General features: G+C 43.1%; 1 protein-coding gene across 2 annotated transcripts in view; it reads left to right on the plus strand.

Moving 5' to 3' along the window:
- The window catches only part of CADPS (calcium dependent secretion activator), a 355,693-nt gene that overhangs the window by 303,218 nt on the left and 40,515 nt on the right, over nt 1–11,960 (plus strand). For both annotated transcript variants that reach the window (XM_040628597.1, XM_040628596.1), the window contains one exon: nt 7,366–7,398. In XM_040628597.1, coding sequence (XP_040484531.1) covers nt 7,366–7,398 — 33 coding nt within the window. The remainder of the gene's footprint in view (nt 1–7,365; nt 7,399–11,960) is intronic.

Consider the following 11,960-nt stretch of genomic DNA (forward strand, 5'->3'; position numbering starts at 1 on the left):
GGCCTCTTACTGCAAGGTAGGTCACACACTGTCACCTAAAGCACTTCAGTGTGCAGATACCTAGCTAGCCTGGAAACACAGCCCATCCGGAGCCCTGGAACCTGACTGGTCAAATCCGGTGGCAGGAAAAGAGAATGTAAATTAATAGGCAACATTTATTGAACACATACGTGTACAAAGGTTTTTATGTACATTAATTCATTTAATCCTTAACATGCACTAAATGAATCAATAGAAATCAAATGCTTAGAATAATGCCCTGTACATGTTAAAACACTTTTAAAAAACTTTTTTAAAATTTATAATTCATACAACCACCCTGTGAGGAATTATTATTGTCACTCTCTATTTTCAGTGGGGACACTAATGCTCAGAGAAGTTAATTCCCTGGCCCACAACTGGCCAGTGATAGAACTAGATGCGAGCCTTGGTGTCGGACCTGTCCCCCCGCAACCCCCCACTCTTGCCCCTGCACTGTACTGCCCGTGTTGTGTGAGAATAAGAGACCCTTTCAGCCCTTCCCACAGAGGCAACAAATACTAGTTCCTTTTGCCCACATTTTTTTTCAATGTCCCTTTAAGACTGTTGTAACTTAAAAACCAACTGAAAGAAAATACTAGAAGCCTCTACCCTGGGTCCTAAGTAAAGAGTACCACAGCCAGAAGTTCATTCATTCAACAAATTTGTACTGAGCCCCTGCTGTATATCAAGCAGTGTAGGCACTGAGGAGAGGGAGAGAAGTTCTTACTTCTTACTTCATAGACACGAGGATGGTAATAGATAATAAGATTCAACATAAGAGAGATGATTCTTTTTTAAAGCTTGATTTATTTGAGAGAGAGCATGCACGTGCACAAGCTCAGGTGAGCTGGGGGAGGGGCAGAGGGAAAGAATCTCAAGCCGACTCCCCACTGAGCACAGAGCCCATAGTGGGGCTCATCCCATGACCCATGAGATCATGACCTGAGCCGAAACCGAGAATCCAACCCTCAACCCACTGAGCCACTCAGGCGCCCCGAGAGATGATTATTTTATGCCCGGTGGTGACCCTACATAACATTTTTACATACTGAACTGCCTCAAGTTGCAAAAACATAATAATAGTAATCCAGATCTCTATGATCGCCTGAGTTAGAGAAATGGAGAAAGGCACAAAATAGCAAAATGATCCTTGCAGACAGAAATCTAAGAAGCCAAACGTTGAAGTAAATGTTGCTAGCCCTTTGAAGCAGTGGTGTGGTTGGCAGTTTCTAGGCAAAGGCAGAAAAATCAGCTCCAAGCTCTTGTGAAGTCAAACAAGCCGGGGTGGCGTCAGCTCGTGCAGAGAATAAATCGCTTCCTTGGTCGGTGTTTTCTTAAGCGACCATGGGGAGAAAGGAGAGCTCAGGCAGCCGCTAATGCAGTGGTATCTGTTCAGACTTCTTTTTTCTTCCATCTTTGAGTCTACCCACCAGATTTCTGTTTGCAAAAAGGGCCTAATCCATTTTTTTCTTTTTTTTGTCTGTGCATTGATTTAATAGTATCAAACCCTGAGGTCCTCGTGGTCTGCACCTGGGTTGCTTTTTCCCCTAATGAAGCAAGAGAAGTGGTTTAAGCCCCCACAGTGCTCCCTATCAAAGCTACACAATGATTAACTCAGGTCCCCTTATTAGGACCAGGCAGAAGAAAATCCCTTAGTCATCAGCATTGTGAAAATCCCGGGATGGTGAGTGTTCAATGAAAAGATTACCTTGGGCACCTGAAAAATAATGGAAGAGCTCAATAGAGAAACCATTAAGCCTGTCTACACACGCTAAGTCAGGTGGAGGGTCGAGTAATTAGCTGGGACATTCAGGCCAGAGAAACTGTTTTGGACCTTCTGCACTGACTGAGTCAGTGCAGACAATTATTCAAATCCCTCATACATTTTTCCCGGAGAAGCCATTTTAAGTTGTGTCTACACACACAGACACACAAAAACAAGAGTTAAATATGACTGGTCAATAAAAGTGGTTTATATTTGTTTGTTTTTAACTGAATAATAGGCAGCTTAGGGGATGGGAGGTCCAAAGCTTTAACTTCTTAGCTGCATAACTTTAAGCCAAGTCTCTTCATCTGTTTTAGCCTCGGTTTCTTCAGCTGTAAAATGGAATAATTAATAGGTTGTTATGAGGATTAAATAGAACAAATCCAGTATCCCTGACTCATTGCCTGGCAAGACATAAGCACTCAGAAATGTTACTTATAGTTACTAGTTGTTGGATGGACATGACTCATTCTGTGTTTGGAGAGATTATGCACTTAGACATCATCTAAGAAAGGGGCCGGGAATCCTGGAGCAAACGCCTTCATGTACAGCCCCTGATGTGGTGCCTTGTACATAATGAGGGTTCTCTGCTTCAGGCACGTGAGAACACGAACAAGTTGTTCACTGACAGTTTTTCTCCCTTCCATCATCCTTGGTCTCCCTCAGGCTCTCCTACCTTGTGTCTCCTCTTCTGACCTCCTTTCCCAGAACTGGGAAAGTCTATCTGGGAGGTCGGGGGCAAGGGGGCTGGTGCCCATGGGTACTGCCAGAGAAAGGGTATTCTTTGTCCCATCAGCGGGATGGTCAGAATACAAAAATTTCAGGAAATGACATTTGGCTGAAGTCACACTTCTTGCCTTTCCCTTGAGTGCCTACTTAGAAAAGGTGCTAGACTAGGTATCCAACCAGGTATCTGGGGCAAACCCCTTCCCCTCCCCCATATCTCCTGTGCCCCGGAGCATATGGCTTGGTCCCAGAGAGCAGGAGGTACGTGTTACTAAATATAACTGAGCCCCCTGGCCTGAGGAACCGCCCACTTACTCATGCCTAAACTCAGCCATCCTGAGTTAGGGAACAGATCTTTGCCGTCTGCCTCAAGGTTTTGAGGGTGAGTCTCTAGTATACAAGATGTTCAGTGAATTGGCAGAAAGTATACCAGGCTGAGAGTCAGCTCAGATATCTGCTGATAACCTGGGGAGATTCCAGCATCCTTTTTATGGTAAGAAATTGCCCATGGGCTAGAGGTGAGGAGTGAAACTATCACCACCATCACCAGGACAAGGAGCATGCACTTCAGCTACAACAATAAGCCACTATTTCCAGTAACCACCAAGAACAGGTACCCTTACATAGCTTTTACCCTGTGCCAGCACTGTTCTACACACTTCGATGGGTTATCTCATTCAGTCCTTGCAGTATCCCTTTGAGTAATACTATGATCATTCCATTTGCAGAGAAGGCTCAGAGAGGTTCCGTAACTTGCTCAAAGTCACCAGGCTAGAAAATGACAAAGCCAGACTTCTGACTGCACCAATCCTGAGCTCATCTTCTTAGCCACTTCACTAAGAAGATTTCTTTTAAAGTTAAAAAAGGAAAGAAAATAGCGCACACATACATGCACACACACTTTTGAGAAGTACTGATGGGAAAACATACATAATGACAAAATTCTATAATATAGGTAGTACTTTTAAGGAAATGTGTGTTTTCATTAAAATAACATCTACATACCATGGAAAAGCATCTCGTGTGGACTGTAAGGCCTGTTGTTTAGTTGATCCAGAGACAGTGTCTGGTGTGCACTTGAATTTTTCTGACCCTTGGCAATAACTCTGCAGCCCTTATAGGTTGGGAGGATCTGGCCCGTCCTCTCAAAATATAGCTGGCAAATATATATCCTATGGATACCGAAAATAAATGTGGTGTTTAAAGGCAGCACTGTTGACGGTAGGCAGGAATGGGTTCAGGAACCAGAGTTCTGATGCTGACTTTGCCAATTTATTCACTCTGCTATATCTCAACATCTACTATAAAAAGATAGAACTGATGGAAGCTTCTCACCTCTTAAGGAGACGGGAGTCAGAACAGGAAGCAGCCTTGGAGGTAACCTGTCACACAGGAAAGGCTCACATCCAGGGCACCCCACATAACTCCTGCTTGAGCCTCTCAACCACCAGAGATGACCAGTGCCTGGATGGACTGAGAGACCTGTTTGAACCTTCTCCTGGGGCCCTTCATTCTACTCATCCATCCTGATTCCATGTTCTAGAACCACCATGAAAAAGTTCAGTCTTTCCACATCGAGGCTCCTTAATGCCACATGAGCACGTCCTTTTCTAGGCAAGATGTCTCTGCTTTCACTTTCCTTAGAAGAAGACGCTCCTGAATCCTTATCCTCAACCTCCTTCTTACAGTTCAGTGGCCAGAACCAAAAGTGGTACACTACATTTTTCTAAATAATACAGGACCACAATTTACTCTGAGCTATTTTTTCCTGTTACTATGGGATGGGAGGGAGATCAATAAGACAGAGTACGAGTCAGCAGTTATCCGGTGAGAAACCGAAGGCCGCTGCATGTATGAGTGTATGCATGTATGAGTGTATGCATGTATGAGTGTATGCATGTATGAGTGTATGGTTTTCATTCATGACATAGAGCTTGCCTGATCTTCCCAAACTGCCTTGAAAGGAATAGAACTTGACTGGTGTCATTCTCGGAATTGAAACTGCATGTTAGTGGTAAATGGAGAGTAGGCGTGTTTAAAGGTTGATCATTTCAGCTGTAGCAAAACTCATACCAACTGCCAAGCACTGACTCCACAGAGCAAAGGAGGTAGTTTCTAGTCAAGAAGAATTATTTTGCCAGCACCTGCCCCAATCACTGATGCTTGAATTCCTCTTGTACACTTCTACCATGGGGGAGGACATCAGGCGTTCCAAAGGAAAAATTAGAGCTTGGGAAACCACACTGGAGTCCTGCCTTCTCTGCCTTCTGGCCTAGATCATGAGCAAATGAATTCTTAAATTCTGTGGGTTTTAGTGTTCTCAGTTGTAAATAGATATGCTTCATAGCCCCCATTTTGCAGGGTGGCTTAAAGAAGAAACTTATATGAATGGGATTTGCAAAGCAAAAAACACCATATAAATGTTAGATATTATTGGAAGTTTGAGAGACTTGAAAGAAAGGAAAGCCACTTTCTTGCCCAAACTAAATTCTGCTTCTGGAATGGACAGGAAAGATTTGGTGTTGGGGATCATTTAGTAGAAATGTTAATTGTGCAAAATCTGAAAAGCTTTCCTGATATCCCTTTAATGGCCCAAAGTGGGCCTTCTCCTTTCGCCCACCAGCCTTTGCAAGAGGTCAGCTTTCAGAATGTTGGCTTTCACACTGACTCATGCAAAGACTTCTCAATCTGGCCATTCCCCTGCTTATTCCTCAAACATCCTGAAGCCATCACTGGCCACTTGCTTTCTCTACCTCCTTCCTTCTGCCCATTTTTCCTGAGTGCCCTTTCTAAGCCAGGTACCAAGTGAGTCACTGGGGAGACAGCTGTGAGCAAGAGATGACATTCTGTGGGAGACAGACATTGCACAAAATTACTGAATTACAGTTGCAGTCAGTGCTGCAAAGAAAAAGTGTAGGGGTCTAAGAGAATCTATAACAGGAGAATCTAGGCATTGTCTTGGGTGCCGGTGATGATTCCAGATGTTTGGATGCATAGCCCTCAATGTGTGTGGTCAGCCCTTTAAAGTTTATGATACATTTTCTCATATGTTTTTTTCACTAGGTCAGGCTCTCAGCCTTGCGGAGTACACAGAATTACACCCTGTTCTAGAAACCAAGGCTGTGGGACTTGATGTGACTATCTTAGGGTCAACTAGTTCTGCCACTTAGAGAATTTTGGACTTTTAATCCTGGGCTTTTGCCCCCCTACCTCCACGCTATTGGTTCACTGGCTTCTCTCCCTTGGGAGTTGGTATTGTGAAAAGTAGCTTTGAAAAAAGAGCAATAAGGGAAAATGCTCCCCTGGATAGTTTCCTGGGAGACATGTGGGTAGAAGCTGTGATCCCTGATATCGGTCTCAGCCAAATGGCAAGAGGAAGCCTACCTGTGATGTGAAAGATAACCTAACTGCTTGATGTGCCTCTCAGTCTTTGTGGTTTCCAAAAAGACTAAAAACCCTCTGTGACCTCAAATGTAGTCCATTGGTCTCACCTGTGCCTGAAGGAACATGACTGAGTCCAGATGAAACACACAGAATATCAGACATACTCCCATAGGTTTTATTCCTCAAAGCCCCTGTGCATTGACTTCTCCCAGCACACAGAGCCCACCCATATTAGCTTATGAATCGATCACCTTAGCTACCATTTGTTCTGTGCCTACTCTGTCCCAGAACTTTGTGTGCATTCACTTCCAGATCACCCAGCTGAAACAGGTATCTCCTGGGAGCTGCGTTTTGCCCATTAGGTAACTGAGACTCAGAGAGATGAAGTAGCTTGCCCAAGGTCACACAGCCTATAAGTCATAGAGCTCAGATTTGAATCCAGATCTGATTCCGAATTCCATGCTCTCAAACACTAAACCACATTCTCTCCCCAAAACCTGAAAATAAATTTCATAGCCACTTCCTACACTTCCCATCTGGGGTTTTTAATATTTAAAACCATGAGACGGGGCACTTGGGTGGCTCAGTTAAGCATCTGACTTTCACTGAGGTCATGGTCTTGGGGTCCTGGGATCCAGCTCCATGTCAGACTCCCTGCTCAGTGGGGAGTCCGCTTCTCCCTCTGCCCTTCCCCCTGTTCGTGCTCTCTCTCTCTCAAAGAAATAAAATCTTTTTTAAAAAGCAAACCAGAAGACACAACAGCAGCCTTGGGACAGGCTTTAAAAGGCTCTGGTACCCTCTCAACCCCACCCACGTATACCTATCACCCTCTGGGTTACAGACGCCCATCCACTACATCCCCTCCTCTTGCAGACACTTTATTGAAACTCGAGGATTTATTAGGACAAACCTACAGCCAAGTGATGAAAGGTCCAAGGTACAAGAAGTTACAGCAGCCTTAGTTGTTTTTCTAGACCAGCAAGCCCTCCACTAATCAGCTTTGGTTTAGATAGAGTCACTTTTCTCCTTTTTAAAGGGACAGAGAAAATACAAAACTGCCACACCAGCCAAGCCACAGGATCCCAATCAGTAAATACTGCTCACTTTCTTTTCTTTTCTATTTTTTTCTTTTCTCTCTCCCTCTCTATTTCCCTCCCTCCCTCCCTCCCTCCCTCCCTCCCTCCCTCCCTTCCTTCCTTCCTTCCTTCCTTCCTTCTTCCCTCCTCCTTTTCGCCTCCCTTCCTTCCTTCTTTCTTTCTCCCTCTCTTTTATCTCTTTCTCTCCAAAGCGGTGGCTATGCTTAGGGAAGAAAATAGCCATCACATTTCATTTTTTAGTACCTTTCTGTGTTTCCTGGTCAGCTCCGGGTGCCAGCATAGTGTGTTAACTGATGATGACACACAGCACGGAGCTGTGGACAACAAAGCATAAACACTAGCCTCACTTCTGCCCTCTTCTTTCCTCCTTAGGTGAAGGCAGCTTCCAAATATGTGGATGTACCTGTGAGTATTCGAAAATTGTTTTTGTGGGGGATTTTTGCTTTCATGAGAAATTTAATGGTGCTGTTTTCATTAGTTGCTGCTAAATTGCATATTCCTGACTTGAATCATCAGAAACAGAGAAGCCAAGAATATTTCATGGTAAAACTTTTTTCAGATGAGGAGAGGGTATGGTTTCTTTCGTCAAGAAGAGAGGTCCTATTTGAGGGTAAACCTGGTTGCCTTTCATTTCATTTTCCTTGGTTTCTCGGGTACAGTTCATTCTGTTATCATCCTGACCACCTCCCCTCTGCGTGCACACCTTGGGAGTAGCTGGGAGCTAGAAATTTGCACAATGGTGCCAGTATTTTTTTTTTAAACAAATAAATTCTGAATTTGTTCATTTTGGGGTCAATTCTGCAGTTGTTTTAAGGAAACCTTACAAAACTGCTTATAATTAGTGCAGACCTCATTAATGAAGAGAGCTCTCAAAGTTCACAGATAAAGCACTTGTGGTTGCCCAAAATTTACATTTAAATTGAGGTTAAGTACTACACATGAATGCTGGAGTGTGGGATTACCTGTGATAAGTCAGGATACATTTATAGACAGACTTTGCCCTGCCTATTAGCAAAATAAAATTGGAGAGATTTAAATATATTCCAATAAAGGGGAAAAGAAAATGATTCTGTTTCTCCATTTCTAACAAAAGAGGTGTGAGTCTATTATAAAATATTAAATTTAGAGAGCTTATCTCAACAGCCACCAAGGGTCTTGAACTGAACGTTTCTCATTCTGAACGTGGTTAAGTACCCTCCTTGTTCAAATACTTATTTGTTAAAATTTGTTTTTTTCTAAAAGGATTTATATTAACATTTAAATTCATTTCCCCAGGAAGCTAAGTGTGTAATGGTTTATTGGCTTATTTCTCAAAGGATGGCAGAATGGAAAATTGGAGTGAATTTAGCATTAGCATATATTTTGTTTGTTTAATGAAAGAATGTACAATCAATAATTATGCTTTGAATTTATATAATACTTCTCATCAAGGGACCTCAGACTCCTTCACGTAGATAGTCTTTATAATGGAGAAGAGAAAAAGCTCTCACGTAACTGGAGCAGGGAGAGGCGTTCAGTAATTTATTTTCCCAAGCCCCAAAGTATAAACTTTCAGTTCACAGGGAGCAAACTACTCAAATTCTCTAGGCCTGTTTCTCCATCCTTAAAATAGAGGTAATAATACCCAAGCCACGGGTTTGCTATGCAGATTAAATAACACATGTATATGGGACTCTCAGCACCATACCTGGCCCTCACTAGACATTTCAGCAGCAGGGGGCTCGTAGGCAGGGGGAAGAGGGTGCCCACACTGTATTGCACAGGGGAGAGTAGGGAGGGAGGATGAATTTGCTGATGGTAGCCCTGACCTGCCAGTGAGTAAGAGAAATTGAAATTCTAGGCTCCCAGCTCAAAGATCTGGTGGCTGAGGTCATTATTCTATAGGCCTCCAGGTGGAGGGGAGATCTCACCAACGAGTTTTGAACAGGTGCCCAGTAGGCAAGACCCAAATACCTGGAGAAACTTGATCTGGCAATCATTACTATCAGTTGAAATTATTGGGGAGGGCCAATTATTTGGGGGAGGCCAAAAAAAGTTAAATATCAACACATTTCATGTGGTTCGACCTCATTCCTACAAACCAGTTTTAGATTTATTGTAAAGATAAGGGAAAAAAATGGGCTCTATATCTACAGGAAAGGGAACAAAAATGCATTAGCAGAGTTTGCACCCTCTAGGGAGACAGAAGAAAATGATGCCACATGTTCCAATATGTGGTACATTTACCACTGTTGATATATGATATAATAATCATCATTTCAATGGCAAACCAAACCTCATAAAGCACTCGCTGCATGCTAGGCACTGTTCTAAGCACGTTACGTATAATCTCTACAACAACCTCACTTTAAAGATGAGGAAACAGAGGCACAGCGTTATTAACTTGCTCAGGGTCTCGTGGTTGGTAAGTGGCAGAGCTGAGAGTTATACCAGTCCCCTTAACCACGATGCCATCTGCAAGATGATTTCAGTTCGTGCATAGACAAACATCTTTCTTAGGATAATTGAGTGATTATCTAATGAGTATTAGAAAAAATGTGGTTAGCACATCAAATCCATGATTTTACTACTTATTATGGCTAAGGACAAAGGTAAACTTTAAAATTAAGTTGATTAACATATATTTTTATGCCAAATAATATTATAGTGAGAATATTGTGTTTTTGTAAATAAACAATTTTATAGAAAATAATAGTATATAATACCCATATATACTATATGTACATTGTTTACCTATGGTAAATAATAGTAATCATTTACTTCTCAAAACAACTGTTTGGTGAGGGAGGTAGCACCAGTTTCACAGGTGAGGAAATTGAGGCACGAGGGAGGTTAATAGCATGCCCAAGGTCACCTGGCTAGTGGCCCAAGGTTACCTGGCTAGTAAGTCGAGAGAGTGAGGATTTAAGTGCCAGCGGTTTGACTATGGAAACCCTGCTAGCGCTGCCTTCCGAGAGTCACATGCTCTTTCCACCGCTGCCTTCAGTCAGGGCACATTGGTAGCTCGAATTCAACCACGGAGGGAATGTTTACACCCTGGAAATTGGCAGTTTCCTTGCATCAAGGTTTATTTTGTTCTGTTTCGTTGTTTCTGTTTTCTCTCTTGAAGACACAGTGTCCCAGCACACCAGCGACTGTCACCTCTTAAGTCAGTGGTCCTAACACCAGGATGGGCAGCGTTAATACTTATTTTTTGAATTGTCTTTGTTTCTGTCTTTTTAAAATAGAGATTTCCAGCCCCTTGTGCCCAGAGATTGGTGGGGAAGGCGGGGGCGGGGGGGGGCGGAGCTTGGAAATCCCTTTCTGAAGAGCTGATCTGCAGCGCAAGTTTGGGAACCAGGGGACTAATTCAGTGAGTCTGGACCTTGGCTACATCTTGGAAACACCTGGGGAGCTCTGACAAGTATTAGTGCCAGGTTGCCCGCCAAATTAAAACAATCTCTGGAGTGTGGGGTCTCGGCGTTAGTATTGTTTAAAGCTCCCCAGGTCCTTCTCATTTGCAGCCAGGTTTAACAACCATGGATAAAATCATCTCCCGAGCTGTTTCTGGCTCTGAAGTCTATAAGGTCATCTGTGTTGCCCTGTGAGGTTTTTGGCACATGGCTTATTGGTTTAGTTCCTTGTGGGGACTGGTAGTAGTTACATTAGAGATTTGTCTCTTAATTATCCGCACTACTGGAAAGAAGTGCTGTTACCAGTCATTCAAAACACTGCATAATCCCCAAAGCCTGTCTTAGAGGTAGTATTTGACCCTTTGGTATACATAGCAGATTTGCATTTCTAATTAGGGCTTGCTTAGGTGACTAAAGATTTAAATTTGTTTTCAAGCTCAGAAGTACCTGGTAGGGGCAAGCTAGGATTAAAACGTCCTATTTGTCCTAAGCCACAGAGTGGCTTCTTCACAAATGATATCTGCCACACGTGGATGGAGTTAACTATACGGAGACTTCTTTCTTTGTGTTGTACGTTTGCTAAAATCCACATCCTATCCCATCAGCCTGTCGAAGCCACATTTAAAATAAAGTGTGAGGTACTAAACACCATCAGCTAAAGTTTTTTCTCTACTGTGTTCAGAGAGCAATATGGTATAAAACCTAATGTATCTAATAACATCAGCTGTTTAGCCGAGAATATTTTCCATCTATAACTGCACGTTAGCTTGTGTGTCTGGGGGCAGTCTGTATTTTCACCATTTTGTTTGGAAATCTACCTGGACTTCATTACCCATCCTTCTCTGCCTTCGTAAATACAGAACGGACTGTACTTGAACCTTCCTCAATGACAGAGGATCACCACGGTGACTCTGTCTTTCCCCAGTAGCCCACCTAGTGATGTGCTACCCGCAGAGGAACCGAACCGGGGCAGCTTGCCTCTGCCCTTGAGCGTCCCAGATCCCCGTGGTTGGGGAGTCTACGGGGCTGTGCTGCTGTTTGCTCAGCGTGTGAGGAAAAGTGATAGTGCTCTGTTACCAACACACCTGTTTCAAACAATTACCCTCTTCCTCCTTCCTGGTCACCAAAAGATGGGAAGCAAACTTTTTAGATTTGGATGTACAGCTAGCTGGTGAGAAAGGAAGAAGGTTGTGAGAGGAGGCCTAGAGACTTTATTACGAGAAAACCACATATGTTGGCATGCAGAGACTTTGTCATCTTTACTTGATGTTGGTTTCTCTGAAGCCCCTTTTTTCTTCTTGGTTCCAAAGTAGATTCCAAAGGTAGGTAAGGCTATGAAGTGATATAATATCGTGGGGCAGCGTGGGGAGGGGAATCATAGTGGCTCATGTTTGTATAGCAATTTATGGCTTTTAAGGCATTTTGACATATGTTATTTTAACTGATGACCCTAACAACCCCTGAAGGTAAGTAGGAGAGCCATTATTAGTCCCATTTTACACATGGTGTAACTAGGACCTGGGAGAAATTTCAATGATTTTCACAAGTTCCAGTTGGTGAGGGATCTACTAAAAA

The sequence above is a fragment of the Ursus maritimus genome, unplaced genomic scaffold (assembly GCF_017311325.1).
Source record: "Ursus maritimus isolate PB19 unplaced genomic scaffold, ASM1731132v1 scaffold_14, whole genome shotgun sequence".
Taxonomy (NCBI): domain Eukaryota; kingdom Metazoa; phylum Chordata; class Mammalia; order Carnivora; family Ursidae; genus Ursus; species Ursus maritimus.